The following is a 20,302-nucleotide window of genomic DNA, read 5'->3' on the forward strand; positions in this document are numbered from 1 at the left end:
CTATAGGGAAATGGTCCGGTAGGGTTTTTCTTTTTTTTTTCCCCTGCTTTGATTTGTACAGTTTTCCCCCTCCCCCTCTGCACACACGTACACCCGCTCACGCACACATGCTGCAATACACGCTGCATATTGTATCTGCCTACACAAGTTTTCTACTATAGTTGGAAACCTGTCTGTGAAACGCTTTGTTTTCGCTCGGCCTTTCTTAAGATACACCATTTTATTATGCGCCTTTTGAAATCAAATTGCACTGCAGTACCTGTTTATCCAATTTTCCAGTATCATCCGTTTTCCAGGAGATTCTCGCCCGAGAATATCTGCATCTGAACCGAGCACAGCTACCCGTCTGCTTCAAGCAGCCGGAGCGCGTCTCTGCCGCTGGAGGGGCCGGACCCCGGGGGCGCTGGGCGGCTCCGGCCCCTCGGCCCGCAGGTGCCCGCGCCGCCGGTGCGCCCGCTGCCCTCAGCTCCCTCCCACGGCTCGTATGCCGGGTGCGAGCATCCCGCAGGGGTGCCTTCGCTTCACTTGTTCAACAGCATCATGCACTCTTCTTTCAGGATAGACGGGCTTCACCGGGGCCGGTGACAGCGGGCTCTCGGCTGATATGAAAACCACGAATTTAGCTACTGAGGGCTGCCTTTGCCTGTACACCTGGAACGGGGCAGAGCCAAGGCTGATCTCCGCTTGCAGAAGTCACTTGTTTTTGACGAAAGAAAACAAGGTTAATATCTCTGAAACGGCCAAATTCTCCTTTCATTCGAGAACCGCCTCTTGAAATCTGCTGGGAAATATCCCCAGCGTACTAACCCTGCGCTGGTGGTTCTGTGGAGAGGTGACTTTGTCCTCGATTGCTGTAACTTTCAGAGCTGAATAACTGCCCTTCGACCGCTAGTCCTTTCACATCTCGTACTTTATCTACCGTAGCACTTATACATTCAAAATCTGCGCAGGGGCCCGTCGAGCCCGAGCCCTGGGGCCCCGGCCACCGAGAGAGCCGGTGCGGACGCTGTCACCCACCCGGGCTGCGGGGAAGAAACCGAGTCCCGGTACACCGGGAAAGAGAATCCTCGGTGGGCTACGGGCTTCGATGGGGCTGTGTGGGGTTGGTAAGGTGGATGCTCATGTTCCCTGGTATAAATTAGCAGAAGTGTATCCTACTGATTTATTTATTTTTCCCAGACCAAAGGTGTTATAGAAGACATTCTCTCTGGCTCTTGTTGACAAATAAGTCGTGAGCTACCTGACAGTGTTAGTCCAGTTGTTACCCATATGTCTAAATACCCTCCTAGAAACGTCAGTGCCGTTTAGGAAGAGAATTACCTCAAATGAAAACCAGAAGGAAGCTTTTTTTTTTTTTTTTTTTTTTTTTTTTTTTTTTTTTGTGCCCCGAACTCACCTTACACCTGAGGGTAGTAACACGCAGGGACGATTTTTGTAAATTCAGTATCTCTTTCCTGCACAGCAGCGATCGCTTTACATCATGACAGGGTGGGGAGGGGTGCGCTCTTTTTTTTTTCTTTTTTTTTTTTTTCCCTTACCTTCACTAAATGCCTAGCGTTCGTGTTTGTTTAACAACGAGTCGTTTCGGTAAACAAGACAATCAAAAGAACATTTGAGACTACGTGTATACATTTCTCTGATGCTTGTAGACGCCTGGACACCCAGAGGAGTTGTTGAATGCCTCTCTTTCCATCTTTCCTTTATTTACCCAAATGAACTCAGGGAAAGCTTTTAACCGAGGGGAGATTTAAGGTGATAAGCAGCGAACAGACGGTCTGCACTGCAAGCCTGCTTTTCCAACTGCAGCCGACCAAAGAGCAAAAAGGATGAGATGCTTCAAAGGCTACATTTATTTTTTTGGTTGACGTTTTTCTTCTTTAGAAAACTGAGACCGTTTCTTCTTCCTCGAAATACTCCGACTGTTGCCTGCCAGTGCAAACTCATTTTAAACAGTTATTTTAGCCGAAGTCTCACATCGACTGGTTTGGCAATTATGTCAGGCTTTTGAGAGTCCGCTGTGGTTTTAGGAAAGACTCTAAAACCTTTCTTCCACCACTCCAGTCGCTGTCTCTCTGCTCTATCTACTCTTTTCAGGAGCCAGCAGTTTTAGGAGCAGCGCCATTTTTTTAGGGTTATTTTCCGCAGGGGACACGCGGGATAAGGAATAGCCCCGCTCCCGGTTAAAAAAAAAAAAAAAAAAAAAAAAAAAAAAAAAAAAAAAAAACAAACAAAAAAAAAAACAACCCACATCCAATTTGGGGATAGTTTTAAAGCAGTTCTGTCTCCTAATGTAGGAGGATTTGGGTTGGGTTTTTTCCCGCTTCTCTTTTTTTTTTTTTTTTTTTCCCTTCCCTGTTCGTGCGATTGTTCATTGTTTTATTTTGGGTTTTTTGTTTGTTTCTTTGTTTTTGGGGTTTTTTTTGTTTGGTTTGGTTTTTTGCAACGTGTATCAAGAAAATTAATTAAAATCTTTCTCCATCCTTCTCCCCCTCCGCCGCGGGACCCGATTCACACTGTCCCGCAGCGCATCAGCCCAGGGGAAAACCGTACATGGTTGAAGTTGGGGGTGTTAGGGAGGTGGGGCAGCAGAGGACGAGACCGCGGCTTATTTCTCCCAAGCGCGACCACTTGGTCGGTGGGCTTTGGGGTGGGGAAATGTGCATGGGTGTGTAAAGCTGCGGCGATCCTCACCGCCCGCAGTTCTGCGGGACCTCGGCCGCTCACCCCCTCTGCCCAGCGGAGGGACGATGGCCAAAATGCACCCACCTCAACGCGAATAAGCGCTCAACATGTACGCGGGGGGAAAGATGTGCGCGTGTGTCTGTGTGTGCCCGAGGGTGTCTGTGTGTCCCCACTCCCCCTGGCCGCGCCGGCAGGTCAGAGGGCGGACACAGTGAAGGAGGGGAGGCGGGAGAGGGGTGGGAATGTGTCTGCGTGACGCCACCGCCCCCTCCGCCAGTGGGAGGCCGGGCGAGGGGCGGTGGTGGCCAACGGGACGCGAGGCGGGTCCGTGAGTGGCATTAAGGGAGGGCTCGGCCGGGGTGGAGGGAGGGGGGCCGAGGGGGGAGTTGGAGAGAAATGAAGTTGTGCTAAAAGGCTTTTAGCCATCAAGAAGTTATTAGGCATTTCTCAGCCGCAAATTAGGGATTCTTCATTAATACCAACCTCGCCCCCCCACCCCACCCTACCCCACCCCTCGTTATGTGAGACGGAGAGCCTGGGAGCCGATAAAGGGGATGGGGAGGCGGCAATGTCTGTCTGCCCATCGGTGCGAGGAGCAATGACAGGCGCAAACTTTTCCCCGTGCCATTAATGAGCCAATTAAAGAGTTGGGCTCCTCACCCCGGGAGAGCTCTCTGCAGGCTGCCGGGCTCAGGGATTCAAGGTAGGTGAAAAGAAGATCACAACCCACCACAATCTGCCAGCCTCAGCGAAGAACCGCGGTGATGTGCGGTGCTAGGCTATGGGTCGCTTCGCCACGGTGAAAAATGAGGAGAGAAAAAAAAAAAAAAAAAGAGAGAGAGAGAGATAATTTGGTTGGAAAAATGTGGTGTTTGGGTGGATTCCGGCTCGGGGCAGGGCTGGGCAGACAGAAGCGTGCCTCCCCTGGCTGGGGTGCAGCTGAGGTAGACACCTCCAACCCCAGCCGAGGAATGAGGACTGTAGCCGAGAACAGGAGAAACTCAAGGAAAAAAAAAAAAAAAAAAAAAAAAAACAGGGCAAGGGGAAAACAAGCAGAAATACTTCGTGGTTGGAAATGTATCCCTCTCTGAGGGTCTGGCAGCGCGGAACGCGGGGAGGTCTGGCCGCTGCCGCGGTGCCAGCCCGAGGGAGCACGAAGGGGACGGCGCAGCCCCGGCAGCACCAAACCCGGTAACGCCGGGGGCCGGGGATGCTCTCTGCTGCGCTCTCGTTCTGGTCACGCACTGCACACCTGGGCTGGGAAGTGAGAGGGCTGTGGGAGGAGAGTGCGGGGCAGGCTTCTCCACGGGCGCGCTAGATGGGAAAATACACTTTTTTTTTTTTCCTCTTTCCCCTCTGGTGGGAGAAAATACTACACCCGCCGGAGGCTGGTTGTTGATTATTATTTCTCGCGGCTCCGCTGCGGCGCCGTGTACCGGCTCGCTCACTCCGGGACTGCTGTTGTCTTCACAGAGAGAGGCTCCGGGGAAGTCACCCTGCCCTGGGAGGCAGCCCGCGGCCGGGCGTTTCGGGCCTCGGATTGACAACGGATCACGGGAAAAAATCGGGATTACTATGACCCTCTTCCGAGGAGCTATGCTGGCCGCCATGAGTAGGAAAAAAGGCCAAAAATACATCGTTTGGTTGCTGTCTGGTGCCTCAATCTTCTAGTTTTTTTTTTTTTTTTTTTTTTTTAAATGCAGTTGCTTGGAGGGCTGAGCTGCATTGGATGAATGTCTTTCCCATCTAATTAACTCTGATTTTCAGAGTATATACACTTTTTTTTTTTTTAAGAACTCTTCTATTCTTCAATGCTTGTTTGCATTTATACAACAGAACGGTTTTTCTGAGCAATGGCCGCGCTCAGAATCATCGCCTGATGCTCCGGAGAGATGAATTGCAGATGAGTTTCCCTTCCACCTTTGGATGAATCTCTGGAGTTTAAATTGTAGCAAGGAAGCGGGAAAAAAACACGATGAAAGAGAAGTCCAAAAATGCTGCCCGGACTAGACGGGAGAAAGAAAACAGTGAATTTTATGAACTGGCTAAATTACTACCCCTGCCCTCGGCTATCACCTCTCAGCTGGACAAAGCATCCATAATCAGACTCACCACCAGCTATTTAAAAATGAGAGTGGTTTTTCCAGAAGGTAGGTGGGAATGCCTATTCGTCTCTACTTTCATTCGGATCCAGGTGTCATTTATCACTTTTACGGTTAAAAAAAAATGTATATATATTAAAAAGGAGGTCAATTCTTTGGGGTGTGCTCAGAGACAGGGTGCCCTCCGCTGTCACTTTCGTCTGCTGTAAATACTTTCCCTTTAACTCCTATGACAGATTTGGTTGGAGGCTTATGGTGCTTTTGTCAACACTTGAAGGCACTGAGCTCTGCTGTGTGTTCTGCCAAAGCAAACCCGGGATTTCTTTTCCCCCAGTCTCCCAGTGAAATGTGCCTCCCTCACCAAGCACACGCAAGGCCTAAGAGGGCGTGATTCACCCCTATTTATAGTTATTCTGTGGGGGCGAGTTAGTATATGGGTAAATATTTACATAAGTCTATGTAAAGTCCTTAAGCTTTAGTTCAGCTCTCGAGGAAAGGTGCGGTGCACAGGTATAGGACACGCGTGCAGGCATGCTCACAGCCAGGCTAAACAAATAAGTCGAGCACACTGAATTACACCATCAATGCTCTGTTGTCTCGTTCGGAGGATCACTAGGGCTGTTTGAGGGCATTAATCGACCTCAGAAAATTTTAGCCGGAGTTTTGCACCCGGATATATTCAATTCCCCTGACTACCCAGCAAAATCAGGCTAGGCATGATGATTCTCCACGACAGGCAACCATAAACTTCACATTTGTTTCCACGGCAGCAACAACCCGCCTGTCTAGCAAAAGAAAACTTAAGCGTCCCGAAGTGTCTCATGCTTTTAAATAGAATTAGGATCTAAAGCGACCGTCTTTGGTCTTCCACATTGTCTGCCAAGAAAAACAAACAACACAAAGTTAAGAGAGTCAGAATAAAGTTCTTTCGTGTTCTCACCCTATTGATTTTACAAGATGTAGGGGAAGTTTAAAAAAAAAATATCACGAACCTTTTATTCAGATCAACTCGATGAAGTTGTGATCTGTATTAAAGAAAAGGTATCAAGAGCTCTCTCTTTTTTTTTTCCTGATCTAATATGAAGTTCACTGCATCTTTTGTGAAAAAGTGAACGTATATAAGAAACAACGGAATATATCTATGTCCCCGTGAGTTTTCTGTAGCTCCATCTCGACTGGGTTCGCCTGTATTTTTTTACAAATTAAGAGTGTGTGTAATAGGCCTGGTTTTGTTTTGCTCTGATTTGGTGGTTTGAGGGGTTTTTAATTTTTTCCCTCCAGTTAAATAGTAAACTACTGGTACTAATCCGACTTTTTAGAATAAATATGCAATGTGGCAGTCATTTGGACTGGGGAGGTAATGTCCCCCCCTTCCCCCGCCCTAGGTTACGGATGAAAGTTTATACCTAAAGTCCACGGCTGCAATTTCCAATCCAGTGCTTCTTACAACGATTTCTTGAAACAACTTTCCATATCACCGAGTCAATTGTAACCAAAGAAGGGGTTAAATGAAACCTTTAAAAATAATAATTACGGTCTTCATCAAGCCACTTTCTTCTTCTATTTGCTCTACCACCTTGAAGATCATTATGTGGGACAGTCGTCTGTTTCAAAGGAGACGGAGTTGTCCTTTATGCTGTCAGCGCATACTTTATAAAAATAAAGCTATTGCAAACCCTGATGCCCATGATGTTCCTAAAAGGATTATTAGCAATGATTTGTCAACTCCTGCGGTCTCAGTAGGCTACCTTTCTGCGTGATTTCGAGCAGGTCTCGTCAATTACTGGTGCCTATGTAGCGGGTTGTTTGATCAGAAGAAGCATATGGTGTTGCTTGTAGGCTGTGAGTAATCATGGGAAGAGAAGAATAGCTGATCCCCGTCCCTCGGTGGCAGCGCAGGATGCCTGAATGCCCTGGGGAACCGTGTGGCGAAGCGCGCCGGGGCCGGGGCCGCTGCCGGCCGCAGCAGATGCTAATTTGAGTGCGGAGGCAGCGGGGGCGGCTGAGCGGGGCTCGGGGGCAGCGGAGCCTTCGCAGCCTCATTAAAGGCAAACTGCGCGTTAGAAAAGAGAGGCAGGGAGCAGGCTCGGCAGGGCTGCCCCTCCGAGGCGCTGCGGCGGGAGGCCCGGGCCGAGCGGGCTGCAGACCCACGCGGGACCGCGCGTCCCCGCGCAGGGCCGCGGCCGGGGGCGCGCTGCGAGCGGGGCACAAAGGCCCGAGCGCGGGGCTCGCAACGTGGTGTGGAGCCGGGCGGCTTCCCCGCGGTCCCACGCGGGCTCCCTCTCCCTCCCACACACTTCCGAGGAGGCGGGGAGCGGGGCCCGCCTCGGCCCCGGCCTCGGGCCCGCGGGTTTCCTGCGCTCGCCCGTGCCGCGACTGAACACGGGCGAGGCGCCCAGGAGCGGCCTCCCGGCGCTGCTCCTGTGCCTGCCTGTGCGGCAGCAAAGCCCGGGAGATTTTCCCCGGGACACTGGGGGCTCCGGGAACGCGGCGGAGCAGCCTGGGCTCCGCTTGAGGATGTGCTTGTGCTTGTCCGGCTGCGTAGGAGTGTAGAGAAGCAAGGAAGCGGGGAGCTATTTTGCAGTGCTCCCACCCAGGAAAATAAAAGTAATCGCATCTCTGGGAAGGAAGAACAGGTAGTGGCAGCTGGGGAAATGACACACGGAAAGGACAAGTCTTTCTGAACGGAGGAGGCAGGGTAGGGATGTTGGATGGGTGCAATGGGGTTCCTTTCGCTTGTACTTCCCTGGGGAGGAAAGCAATACAAGCATCGGGACATACCCGATGAGTTGGCCAAAACACTGGAGATGGATAGTAGGAGGCTCGGGAGCGCGGCGGAATGTCATGTACTTTTAAAGATATCTTGGAGGAGTCAGGGTAGAGAGACGCTGTCTCCGTAAGAGCAGACTGCACTTCCAGAGTAACTCATACCCCCGCTTCCCAGTACAAGAGCGAATTTCCATCTGCCCAGAGAGTGCTTGGGTAGAGTTGGTTGTAAATAATCACGTACAGAAAGATATACGCTCCTCATCGCTGCGCACACGCGGGGCTGGGGGCAAGGCAGAGAGAATCGGTGTGCGCTTGCCTGCATATTTTTGTGTCTGAAAGATCCCTACAGAGAAGGAAGGTGGGTAGATTTCGGGTCCATTTTGGAAATGAGGGAGTGAAATGTCAGGAGAGTCAAACACAAAATAAGCACATGGGGTTTCCTTCTTATCCCATCTAAACACAAGGCAGTGGCGCTGGACAAACTTGACAAGCCGGGCAGAGATTTTTCTATGGGCTTTCTCTCGGAGCGGTTGTGCAATCCTCACAAGTTATTGAAACGCTTGGGTTGTTCTTTCTACCCCTAATTTCACTTTATTAGGTCTTCAGCAGATTAAAACTGTCAAGGACGAAAAGTGCAAGACGTAGGTTTCTTGCATCGTTTCAGCATTAAAACACTTCTCTCCAGGAGGAGAAAGCGTACTGCTTTTCGGTGATAAGACAGCTTTGGAAAGAGTGAATATCTGCAAGTTTTCTGAGAAGGTTAAGGAAGAGTTTTAAGGGTTGTTTGCTTGTTTGTTTTTCCAAACAGAACTTCTAAATAGATAAATTCCTGATTTAACGTTCATTATAAATAAATACTAATGTTTCAATTTAACATTAAATCGCTAATGGTAAGTAAAGTGGACGCAAAAAATGGGTAGAAAAATCTCCAGGATGTCAAAGGACTAAAAGAATCTTCCACCAAAACCGATGCAACCACTATTACTATTGCGGGGTAATTCTTCACTGACCTTCGGCAGTATCCAGAAGAGAAGGGGGAAAAAAAATTAATAAAACCCAAATAAAAAACCCCAGGTGGCACAAGAAATACTTTTTGTTTGGGTTATTTTTGGTTTTGGGGGGTTTTTTTGGTTTTTTTTTTTCTTTTTTAGTTAGGAATATTGTAAAGGTCCTATTCTCTGTCCGCGACCAAAGATGCAAAAGGAGGGTTTGCAGTCTGTCCTAATGGGAAGGGATCGTTTTGGCGCAAAGAGGCGTTTGCTTTTCGAGACAAAAGCAGAGGTTCCGTTTACATAAACTTTCGCCGAATCAGGATGGTTAACATTTCAATATTGAAACCCTTAACCTTGTTTTATTTTAAAGGAGGAAGAGATCAACAGGAAAAAAAAATCCGTTTCCCACGTGGATAGGTGATTTAATGCTGTTTTTCTTGCTGCAAAGGGAAATGATTGAGCATTAGGTTTCAATGTTTATTTTCTTACAGAAGTTTTTCTCATTTAAGCAGCAGTTTACTCTGCACGCTGAATCTCTGTTTAATTCCAGTTTTGATGTGAACTTAAAATGTGAAGAGCAGAACTAAACTGCTAGCCGTATCGTTGAAAAAAACCCCACAGATTTATGTTTTAGAATGAATACTTAATGAAAAGAGCGAGGGAAAAAATCCTATTTCCTTTGGAAACATATAACCGTTTTCATGTTGGAGAATATTTTTCAACTTGCATATAAACAGCGTGTGCGTGAGTGCAAATCCTTCCTTCCCCTACTTCTTCGAAGTAAAGGCTACTTGAATTTGAGTCTTCTGAAGAAACGAGTAAATCGTTGGTGCTCGAAAATGCCCTGATTTTTCTCCCCCTCTCTCCAATTTGGACATGGTTCCGTTTGTTTGCATTTCAAAGCGCAATTCCGCTACCCCGTGTGTGCGCAATCCTGGTATTTCTTTCTATAGCGAAATAGCCACAGCATTATTTCTACCACCACTTTCCTAACAGGGATGCTTGTTTAGTCAATAGGGCTTTTCCTCCCTGTTATTATTATTTTTATAAAGAAAGAGGGATGCTAATTTATCTCTGCTTCAAATGAATACGTGTGATTTACCGAGATAATAAATCTTTACAAAACCTTGCTAATGGCATCCGCAGGCAGTGGAAATGAGCAGCCTTTTTTTTTTTTTTTGCTTCTTTTTTTTTTTTAAGCATAGCTTATTCTATTCCATCTGAGCCCTCCGACAGCGACCCAGTCCTTCACAGAAGCCTCATTTGGCCGAGATTTTGAGTTATCATTAACCACTGCGTGTTAAATTAACTGGGAAATCAGCTCTGTCTGGCATTAGGCGATGGCAGAACAGAGCGCTGGCGGCAGACGATTTAATTAAATGGTTAATCGAATCAAGCTAATTCCTCGATACAATATCCAGTTGCCTTTTGGGTCGCCGGTGACTAGGATGTCCAGCTTCTGCTCCCGTGACTCCTGGAGCTGTTGTTTGTCATTTTCCCTGGACAGAAAGGGAGAATGACCGCGCGGGAGATGGGGACTGGGCTGTCCTACCTCCCTCTTCCCAAACAACTCCCGTGCCCGGTTTGTCCCTTGGTGTTAAGGCGGCAGCAGCGCTGGTGAGGGGCAGTAGGAGGCAGGGAAGGTGCTGCTTGAGGAGCCGCTCGCGAAGGTGGCATTCCTGTCCTCTCCGTAGAGAGGCTTTGCTTGGCAGGCTGAACGAAGCCGGTGCCCGGGCCGACCTTCATCGGCCTGCCCAGCAGGGCGAGGGCGGCTGGCGGAGCCCGGCCCGCCCCGGTGCCGCGCAGAAGGGACGAGCTCCGGGCGGAGGTGACCGGGGGTCCCGCATCCCGCGCCCTCCGCGGGGTCAGCATCCCCTCGGCGCCGGCGGGCGAGGAGCGAGCTGCTACTCCTCCTTTTTTAATAACCATAGAGCGGCTCTTGAAAGGGCAAAGAAAACGCAGCGAAACAAAAGCACACGGACACGTCCCCGGGCCGCGGCCCCCGAGAGGCGGCGGCGAGATCTGGGAAAGCGGCGGCGGGGGCTGCTGCCCGGAGAGGGAGTTTTGAGGAGCTCCCGGGAGACTAACTCGCGATGGACCTTGTGGGACCCGGTTTAGGGAAGGCTCCCTCCGGCTGCCCAGTCGGGCAGGCTCCCAGCGTTGTCCCACAGCAGCTGGGCTGCGTCCGGGAGAGCCTCCCTAGCCTCTCCCTCTGCCCATCCACAGCAGCAGGAAAGAACTCCCTGCCTGCGGGGCTTCGTCCCCAAACCAGCTTCCCTGGGCCTCGCCCGGCCGTGAGGGGCGGTGCACCAGACAAGGGCAAGCCCCCGGAGAGGTGCCCAAAGGTTCCTTGGCCCCGGAGGGAGCTGGCCTCAGGGTCTGGCCCCAAAGAAGGGGGTCTGGAGCTCAGGACGGGCTCTCCACTAAGTGGTTTTAAACGGGGGCGTCAAGTCGCCTTCTACAGTGAATCCGGAATGCGCTGAGGTTTCATGACGGCGAGTTCGCTGGGGAAATCGCCGTAACTGCTTTTAAAAGCCGGCAAATCAGCGCAAAGTAGATAAGGGCTTGCATCTTCTGGCCACCCCACCCCCCACCGCCACCTCCGCCCCTCTTTGCTATTGCCAGACAAAGGACAGGGTCGGGATGGGCTCTGCGCTGCAGATGCTCACAGAGGGACAAGTAACCCGGAGATCAGCCAGGGCCAAGGAGCTGCCCTGGCTCCTCGGAGACTTATTTTCCTGCGCCCGCCTTCCTCCGTCTTTGCCTAGATCAAATTAGAAACGATTCAGGAATCTCTTCCCCCTTGCGTGGGACAGAGGAGCTTCTTGAAACAGTGTCGCCACTGGATAGGGACGGTGCCCACCCAGCCCCTGGTGCCATTGGCTGCCGACATCAAGGCTCACATCAATCAAAAGATGAGGGGAAGGAAGGACAGGACCAGGGCAGCGCGGCAGGTCTGGCTGTGCGCCCGGCCTGGGAGACAGGCTGGTGGTGCGGAGCGGCTCTCAGTGCCGAGCGTGGGCACGGCCGGGTGGGAGAAGGCGTTTTACCTTGTAGCCAGCCCATGAAACCGATGGATATACTTTTTGATGTGGAAAGCGCAGTGGCTTTCCACTGGAGAATGCTGAGAAAAAGGATGAGTCAGCACGCTTGGTTCGCGCAGGTTCCGCGCGGTGTCAGTGAAGGCTGTTGGGTAACGATGAGCGATAGGCTGGATAAAATGTTTTTATTTTCTTCTCTTTTATTTTTTTTTAATTTATTTTTTACTTTTTTCCTTCTTTTTATTTTCCCCATTCCCTTCCTCCCTCACAACAGCAGACAATTTCTCTTGGCATAAGTAGTTTATCTTCTCAGGCAAAAAAGTTCATCAAGTGAAAGAGATAGTTAGCTAGGAGGAAGAGTTTGTTAGACAGGAGCATATGATCTATATTTTGGCAAGAGTATCAAATCCATTCTGAAATAAAAGCTCGATCCATTTTTTAAAATTTTCTTTTTCTGCTTGAATAACACAGCTGTGTGATGCCTTGAGCTTATGTTAGACGGTTGCTCATCATTCATTCGCCAAGAACTGACCTAAATGGTGCCTGTGGGATTAGGTCAATTTTAGTGGATCTACTTCGCCTCATTTGGTTACTAATTGGTTTCTTGTTTTATAAATCGAAATCTCATTTTCAGGAAATTACAAAACCCATGCAGCCGGTCCATGGAGGTAATCCGTGGGTCGGAGGTATTTAAATGGAAATGGTTCTACAATGCATCAAGTATTAAGCAACAGTAAAACTTCCCCTCCATTTCCAAATGAAATGTGAGCTCGCTAGCTCCTTAGATCCGTAATAGATACATCCCTTCTAAGGCTACTTATGTAAATATGATAAACCAGACCGCGGTGGGGGAGGGGCCTCAGGGAAGAAAGTAAATTTTATCTGCTAAGGTTAATGTGGCATAACTTGGAAATCTTCCAAAATAGATTATGTTTTGCTTTGTCTTCGGCCACTTTAGCTGGGAAAATCCTTTGCCTAAAAACGATTTAGTTATCCTTCTTCTCACAAAGCTGCTTGTTTCTATTCCAAAGCTATTATGCTGCTGGCTCTCCAAATTACAAGAGAATTCTTAGATCTTGTTTCCAACCGTAATCCTGGACCAAAAGGGAGAGCTGATTTCCTTGTTTTGTTTTAAATAGACAATCAAAGGATTTGCAGAATTTTCTGCGGTAGGTCAAGTGCAAGAAATCACAGTTTGCTCCCTCGATAAAAGGAAATTGGATGTTAAGGCGAATAGATAGGAGGGAGAGGTGGGGAGAGAAAATTAGTGGCGGGGGCTTTCTCTTACAATCTTTAAAAACAGTATTTAAGGGCATCAGGAGAGGTCGTCGATTTGGAACACTCTGGGATTGGCAACGATTGGAAATAGTCTCTGACTTGAAAGTGCTGAAAACATCTGGGCAGCACAAAGGATCGTCTCATGTGACAGGATTTCAAAAAGCCGGTTCAGGTAGACAAGTGAAAACGTTTAATTATAAACCATGAGAAGGCAGAGCCCATCAGCGCGGGCTTTCCACCTGAAACATATAGAGGAGCTCAGCGCGCCGTGAAGAACCGCCTTCCCGAGGGAGGTTAACTTGCAGTGCCCGTGAGCTGTTCATTAACCCGCTGGGGTCGGGTTATTTTCCCTTTTAGGAGAAGAATAATTAGACCCGTAAACTTAGATTAATAAGCAACTTAAATCATAGGCGGGCAGTGCAGATTTAGTCTTGAATAAAGAAACCTGTCACTCAGGTGTCCCTCCGGGTGGGGGGACATGGCAAGGAGCCGTCTCAGCGCTGACGGGCCGTCCTGGCTCCCCAGCAGAGAAACCTCCTAGGAGCTCAGGAAAAACAAATATACCTTGGGCTTCTCCGTCTTTCCTTGGAAGCTGCGTAAGATTTGCCAGCTCCTTCCTGAATACAGTGGACGGAGGTGATCATCCTTGGCGGCTGGCTTCCCGTTAATTGGCGTGGAGGAATTAATGGGAAGGAGCCTGTTTCTGACTGGTGACCTGATACATGCTGAGGCTGCAGGATGAGGAACGAGCAGGAGAGAATCTCCTGCCTCTGTAGGGTTATGAAATTAAGGAGGAAGAAGCAAAGTGTAGGAGTGGTGAAGAGACAAGTTGTTGCGAAGCGGTGGAGGGGGAAAGGGAGAGAAGGAAGCGAAAGGCGGGGACGAGCGGAGCGCAGCGCTCCCGCGGTGGGGAGAGCGCGCAGGGGCCGCGCTGGGATGCTCCGTCCAAACAGCGCGGAGGAAATCGTTAGGTTTGTTCGCACCGGCAAACACCTGGGTGAGGCCGGTCAATAGCGAGGGATGCCCGCGGCTGCCTGCTGCCAGCGCCTCGTCTGTTTGTCTCGAAATAACTGGAAAACGAGGTCTTGCCTTTCCCGAACCCGCACTGCGGGGGTGAGCACACCCCGCCGGCTCGGGTCCCCTTGCGACCTGCACCCCAGCCATCGATCAGGATTTGTAGGTTTCTCCTCCGTTTTACTCTTACTGCCTGTGCGTGTCGGAGTGAGACCTGTTTCATGGCACAAGCCTCAAAGGTTCTAGTTGACCCGTTTAAATTATTTCAGCAACAACACCGTGAAAAGGCATGGGCCGTGAATAGCTTTACGCCGGTGAAGTAACTTCCATGTGACTTTTATTACTACTCACTTTGCATAGGAGAAAACAAGACGCGTGTAAAACATTAGACAAATCCGGAAAGATTGATTTCTGGAAGGGGCTCTATGGAGGCACATCACCCCTTCCTGCAGAGGGAACCATTCCGCCCACCGGAGCAGCAGGAGGAGAGATGGAAAGGATAAAGGTGAATCTCGGAGACAGACTTCGTGGGGCACGAGCGAGGGTGGTCTGTGCCGCTGGACAGTGACTTGTCTGAGAAATCGTGAGGTTAGGACGCTTTCCCTTGAAGTTCAGGGGGGACAGTTCCCAGTAGCCGAAAGCAGCACTGAAAGTCACTTTGATCTGGCATGCTGTTTCACTAAGGTCTTAAAAATTAACTTCACCGTTAACTCGAAATAAGTATTCGGGTATTTTTCTCTCTGAGGAATTAGATACTGAAACAAACAAAAAAAAACCAACCAACAAACAAAAAAAAAAGGCACGAAAGAGGCTTTAATCTGCAATGAAGTCACGTCTAGTTTTCCAAAGATTGTATGTATATATGTTTTGGAGTGTATAAAGGAAAAAATGTTCCCCTTCTTCAGGTCCACACGAATCAATTTTCATCTCCTGACCTTACCTTTCTTTTTTGTTTCTCTTAAATAACAGGACTTGGAGAAGCCTGGGGCCACTCCAGCCGAACCAGCCCACTGGATAACGTCGGACGGGAACTGGGATCCCATCTTTTGCAGGTACTGGTCTGGAAACCACAGGCATACGGTATTAATGATTAAAGAAATAATTCCCTCTTCTGAGCTTTCAATTGCCACCTTGACTAATTTTTAACTGTTCAAGTGTTTTAGAGAAAGGTAGGCAGGAGGGAACCACTTCAGAAATGGGAACCAGTGATTCAATGTGGTGTGTTTTATTTGGGCTGTGGCTCGGTCCATTGGTCCTTTGCCTCAGAACCATCTAACACTGCCTTCACAGCGAGGGATTCACAGTGTGTCCCAGGGTGCCAAAGATACAGGAGCACGACTTTCCCCCAATTTATTAACAAGGTGACACGTATGATGTTCTGAAGCTCAGAGTGGTGTGGCAGGCAGAGGCTCTAGTGACAGGTTAGGGAGGGCTGTCCGGGACAGAAGGGCTCAGAGGGCATAGACATTAGAAGAGTCAAATAAGGGAGGACAGGTCTGAAAACTCACAGCCCTCTGAAATACTAAAGAAGATTAGCGATGACCATCATCACGTGTTTCTGGTGGAATCGTGTGGCCTTTGGAGGGCCTATTCCTCTCTTGGTACACCCAGAAGTCTCATCTGTGTCTGCTGAAATGCATCTGACAAATTGTCTTATTTACACTGTGGAAAGTTTTAGATTCTCTTTGATCGCTTAAATTCTCCTTATAAAATAAGCAAGGACTAAACCCCCTCTGACATTTGAAATAGGGTAGAAGTATTCGGGATTTCTGGGACCCACATATTGATCATCAGATAGCCAGGACCTCTTCTTAGATACTTACAAGGCATTTTGTGTTACTTTTGAGCTCGGCCCCTCTGAGAAGCGGGTTGTATCTCAGGGATCCAGAAGCTTTAGAAGGATTGTTGTCCAAGATATGCCCATTTTCTTGCAACTTTTTGAATAATCGGAACCTGAGCATCGACGCCTGTTTGCTAAAACAAATCAGAGGGACAGGTATTTAATGGCTCTGCCTGTCTATCTATTGATTTATTTCTATTCCCAACCCTTTTCTGCAGACGTTGGACGGTTTCATATTTGTTGTGGCTCCGGATGGCAAGATCATGTACATCTCGGAGACTGCCTCGGTGCACCTGGGCTTGTCGCAGGTACGCTGAGGGGTCTGCTAGCCCCGGTGCCTGCCTGCACCACCTCCGCTACTGACAGGAGAGGGTGTGCGGTGCCGGCGATGAGCCCCCCTTTCCTCCTCCTCTCTCACAGGTAGAGCTGACCGGCAACAGCATTTACGAGTACATCCACCCCGCCGACCATGACGAGATGACGGCGGTGCTGACGGCGCACCAGCCTTACCACTCGCACTTCGTGCAGGGTAAAGCACACAGCCCCCGCCCCTGCCTGGCCATCGCGGCCGAGTAGGGAACCGCGCAGAACCAGGGGAGGCTGTGGCTCACCCCACCTCTGCCTTTGCCCCTTCCCAGAGTACGAGATCGAGAGATCCTTTTTCCTGAGGATGAAATGCGTCCTGGCCAAGAGGAACGCGGGCCTCACCTGCGGGGGCTACAAGGTGCGTGCCCGAGGACAGATTCCCCGTTCCCTTCCCCCGCACCAGCTTTTCCATGTTCCTGTGCCGCGAAGGCTGTGAAAACGGGGAGAGAAAAGAGAGCGAGATGTCTTCCCTGACTTTTTTTTTTTTTTTTTTTTTTTTTAACGGAACCACGCACAACCACTGAAGTTCCCTGTGATGGCTTTCAAGTGATACAACTGGAGGCCTGGGTTAATTTACTTCTTTATGCAGAGGTAGCTCTCCCAGTCAAGGGTTTTGACCAGGTGTTTCACGTGGTTCTGCCCGGTGCTCCTCGGGGAGGAAAGCCCTGCGCTCTCTCCCACCTCCTCGCTGCTTTGTGTCAGCCGCACAACGCCGAGGAGCGGGTTGTACCCATAACCCAGGGAGATGATGTGACACATGTACCCTAGACAAGAACACCTGCTGAACTCCAAGAGCAAACATCTAAATAATAGAGAAGTAAGAGTGGAAGTAGACAGCAATCTAAGATATGTTTAGGAGATATACTTAAATTAAAGGTACTTTTTTGGCGATGGATTGCACCTGCTCCATCTATATAACAGACGTATCTTACACATGTGACATATGCTCACGTGTAAACCCTTTCTCACGCGCATACACTCTTCATTACAAAGCTGTAACTGGATTGGCAGTTCCACGTCTTTCCTTTTCAGAAGAATAATAAAAGCGCAGTTAGGAGGTGGGCCAAAAACCACTTAAGCCAGTAGGGAAAAAAAAATCTTGTTGACTCTAATGGGCTTAGATCGATGCTGAACTCTAGTATGAGGGAAAAAACCATCAACCCCGATAGAACCTCAGAAAACTCCCAGACGATGCCTCTTTGCCAGGGTGGAGACGCAAGTCAGCGGCTCCCGTGAGTGCGGCAGCTGCACTGGCACGGGGATGGACGTGGGGGGGGGATTGTCCTGGCCCCTTCGTGAGGAGGGACGCCTGTGTCAGCACACCCTGCCCCCCTGCTGGGTAGCCGCCAAGTTTTCCTGTGTCTCCCTCAGGTCATTCACTGCAGCGGGTACCTCAAGATCCGCCAGTACAGCCTGGACATGTCTCCCTTCGACGGCTGCTATCAAAATGTTGGCTTGGTCGCCGTGGGCCACTCGCTGCCGCCCAGCGCCGTGACGGAAATCAAGCTCCATAGCAATATGTTCATGTTTCGGGCCAGCCTAGACATGAAGCTCATATTCTTAGATTCCAGGTAGAGCTGGGGTTATTTCCAAATCAATTCCCTTAGCCCATCCCTTCTTCCCCAGGCCTCCTCTCCTGTCCTCTCACCCACTTTGCTGCTTATGTCTCTTGCAGGGTAGCTGAGCTAACAGGCTATGAGCCCCAGGACTTGATAGAGAAGACCCTCTACCACCACGTCCACGGCTGTGACACCTTTCACCTGCGTTGCGCACATCACCTGCGTAAGGAGATGGTCTTCTTGCTTAAAACTCCACTCCCCATCTTTCCCCTTTGCAGAAGGACTTTGAGGTTGTGGGGATTTACCTCTAGGTCGGAACGTGAAAAGCCAGGTCTCTGGAGGGCAGAATAAGCAAAATCTTCTTCAGGTTTTAGTGACCCAAGGTTAGATAGAGACTGAGCTCTGAGCTAGATGGAGGTAGCAATGAAAGGCTGTTTCTTCCATCCTCTTGGTTGTAGGACAAGAGCTGCCCTGCACAAATCTCAGGCGCTCTTGTCTCTTCAAATTCTGGTTAGAAAAACCTTTTTTTCCTGCTCCAAAAAGTCATGCCAGTGAAATTCAAATACTTTTGTTTGACTTCCACCAAGTCTCACAAATCTTATCTGTGTACCTAAATTCACTGCAGTAGTGAGCCTGATTCGGCGAGATGTACTTTATTCTATTTTGATATCACGGTGACATTAAAACACGGATAGAAAAAAAAAAAAGGAAATGAATTTCCGGTAAGTTTCCTTACAGAGACTGTAGCGAGAAGAGATAAAACCCAAAGACAGATTTGTAGAACAAAATCTCGATGATGATACTTCAGGATGGAGGTGTGTGGGGTTCAGTTGCTGTAGCCGACCACACACATACACACACCCCCCGGCGCCATCAATCTCCCCTATTACTAGCCTTTGATAACGATCTCAGGTACTGAGATGAGACCTGCCTGGGGCTCCACCACCCCTGTCCCCACGTGCCGCTAAGAGGTTCCTAACCCTTCTGGTCGCCCACAGGGCTCTGGGGGGGAGTGTGCGCCCCTTCCCGGGGCTGATCAAACCAGAGGCGGGAGCCACGCTGAGGCTTTACTCGCTTTGTCCCCGCAGTGCTGGTGAAAGGGCAAGTGACCACCAAGTACTACCGCTTCTTGGCCAAGCACGGCGGCTGGGTGTGGGTGCAGAGCTACGCCACCATCGTGCACAACAGCCGCTCCTCCCGCCCGCACTGCATCGTCAGCGTCAACTACGTGCTCACGTAAGTCAGCCCGGGGCCGCTCCGAGCTGCGCGACCCGGCGGGACCGAGCTCCGGCCGGGCACCTGCGGCTGCGCCCCGCTCTGCCCCGGGTCGCTCCTCCCTCCCGCCGCCTCTTCCTCCTCTTCCTCCTCCTCTCCTCGCTTCCTTCGCCGCCGCGCTGACCAGGGCAGGCTCGCCAGGTCTGCTAGGAAACACATTTTCATCCTTTCATCCAGATGACGGGTTTCCCGTCTGCCTGTTTCTTTCTCTTTCGAGAAAGAAAAAGATTTAGAGGTTTGTCATCCGCATATTTTGCTGCCCCCCTCCTTTTTAAATTTTTTTATTTTTATTTTTTTTTAGTTTAAATGCACCGAGCATAAAATAAAATTTAATGCAGCGTAAAAGAAAAGGCTTCCACGTACGGAGTTATTTATACTCAACAAACAGGACATCTGTTTTTCTTTTCAAAAATCTGGGGTTTGAAGTTCTTAATTTCATCCAGAGTCTCTATCAAAGCTCAGAGATTTCTTTTTTGTTCTTGGAGAGCGATCCTTACAGTGAACCACAAAGAAAGTTGGTGACCAGAAGGGTCAGTTGAACTAAAAAAAAAAAAAATTAAAATTAAATCGGAAAAAAGAAAAATCAGAGTAAGTGCTGAGATACCATATATATCAATACATATCCCAGCATCTTGGAATGGCTAGGTTGTGCGCTAGTTATGATGCTTGTACTGAAACGCAGAGGCCCAGTGAGGGAAGGGAAGCTCGGCTGGACTATTTTTAAGTGTTTTCACGGTAGTTATTAGGTTATTAGTATCCCCTCTGGACACGGCAGTAGCTGTTGCCGGCAGCACTGATGATTCATTAGGACCGTAGGACCAGTCAGGCTGGCGGTCTCCGTTGATCCTTGGGACTGGATATTCCTCTGTTCCACTGCCTTTTTTTTTTTTTTTTTTTTTTTTTCCCTCCCTTCTGGAGATAAATATAGGTAGTGGAAGCACCAGGAGGCACAACCCTCCCCTTTCTTAAAATTGTGGCCATGGCAGCATCATGATCTTGCCATCACGGCTTTGGTGCATGCGCAAGTGGCGAGTGGTTTGGTAACCCAGTTTAAGGAGCGTTTCCCCAGATGAAGAGGCTCTACATGGAGGCCACAGCTCTGGTCGTGTGTGGAGGGGCTGCTGGTGGAGTGGGAAAGGAGCTGCAGGTCACTGCAGCACTGCACTTCTAGGGCGTAATCCATTTGGTATGCAAGGTGATAACAGGCGTCGTGGTCTAAGATGGGTCATTTTGCCAACATGAAAAAACAGATATTTCGGTCAGCACTCTACTGCAGTGAGTAAACGGCGATTTCTCTTTAAAGAAAATTTATTTTATTTTATTTGTTATGGGGCATAATACTCTGTCATTTCCTTGGTGAGGATGGGTGGGCATCAGCAGATAC

At 49.4% G+C, this 20,302-nt stretch overlaps 1 protein-coding gene across 2 annotated transcripts in view; it reads left to right on the plus strand.

The window, feature by feature from the left end:
* Positions 1–3,268: 3,268 nt before the first annotated feature.
* The window catches only part of SIM1 (SIM bHLH transcription factor 1), a 52,689-nt gene continuing 35,655 nt past the window's right edge, over positions 3,269–20,302 (plus strand). The window contains exons 1-9 of one of the 2 annotated variants that reach the window (XM_033056436.1): positions 3,269–3,385; positions 4,156–4,832; positions 14,848–14,930; positions 15,937–16,026; positions 16,139–16,247; positions 16,357–16,442; positions 17,456–17,655; positions 17,760–17,866; positions 18,732–18,879. In XM_033056436.1, the coding sequence (XP_032912327.1) occupies positions 4,658–4,832; positions 14,848–14,930; positions 15,937–16,026; positions 16,139–16,247; positions 16,357–16,442; positions 17,456–17,655; positions 17,760–17,866; positions 18,732–18,879 (998 nt within the window). In that variant the 5' untranslated portion in view covers positions 3,269–3,385; positions 4,156–4,657. Of the gene's footprint in view, positions 3,386–3,750; positions 3,874–4,155; positions 4,833–14,847; positions 14,931–15,936; positions 16,027–16,138; positions 16,248–16,356; positions 16,443–17,455; positions 17,656–17,759; positions 17,867–18,731; positions 18,880–20,302 lie in introns of those variants that run through there. The other variant, XM_033056437.1, reaches the window with a different exon arrangement.

This window comes from Catharus ustulatus, chromosome 3 (assembly GCF_009819885.2).
Source record: "Catharus ustulatus isolate bCatUst1 chromosome 3, bCatUst1.pri.v2, whole genome shotgun sequence".
Classification (NCBI taxonomy): domain Eukaryota; kingdom Metazoa; phylum Chordata; class Aves; order Passeriformes; family Turdidae; genus Catharus; species Catharus ustulatus.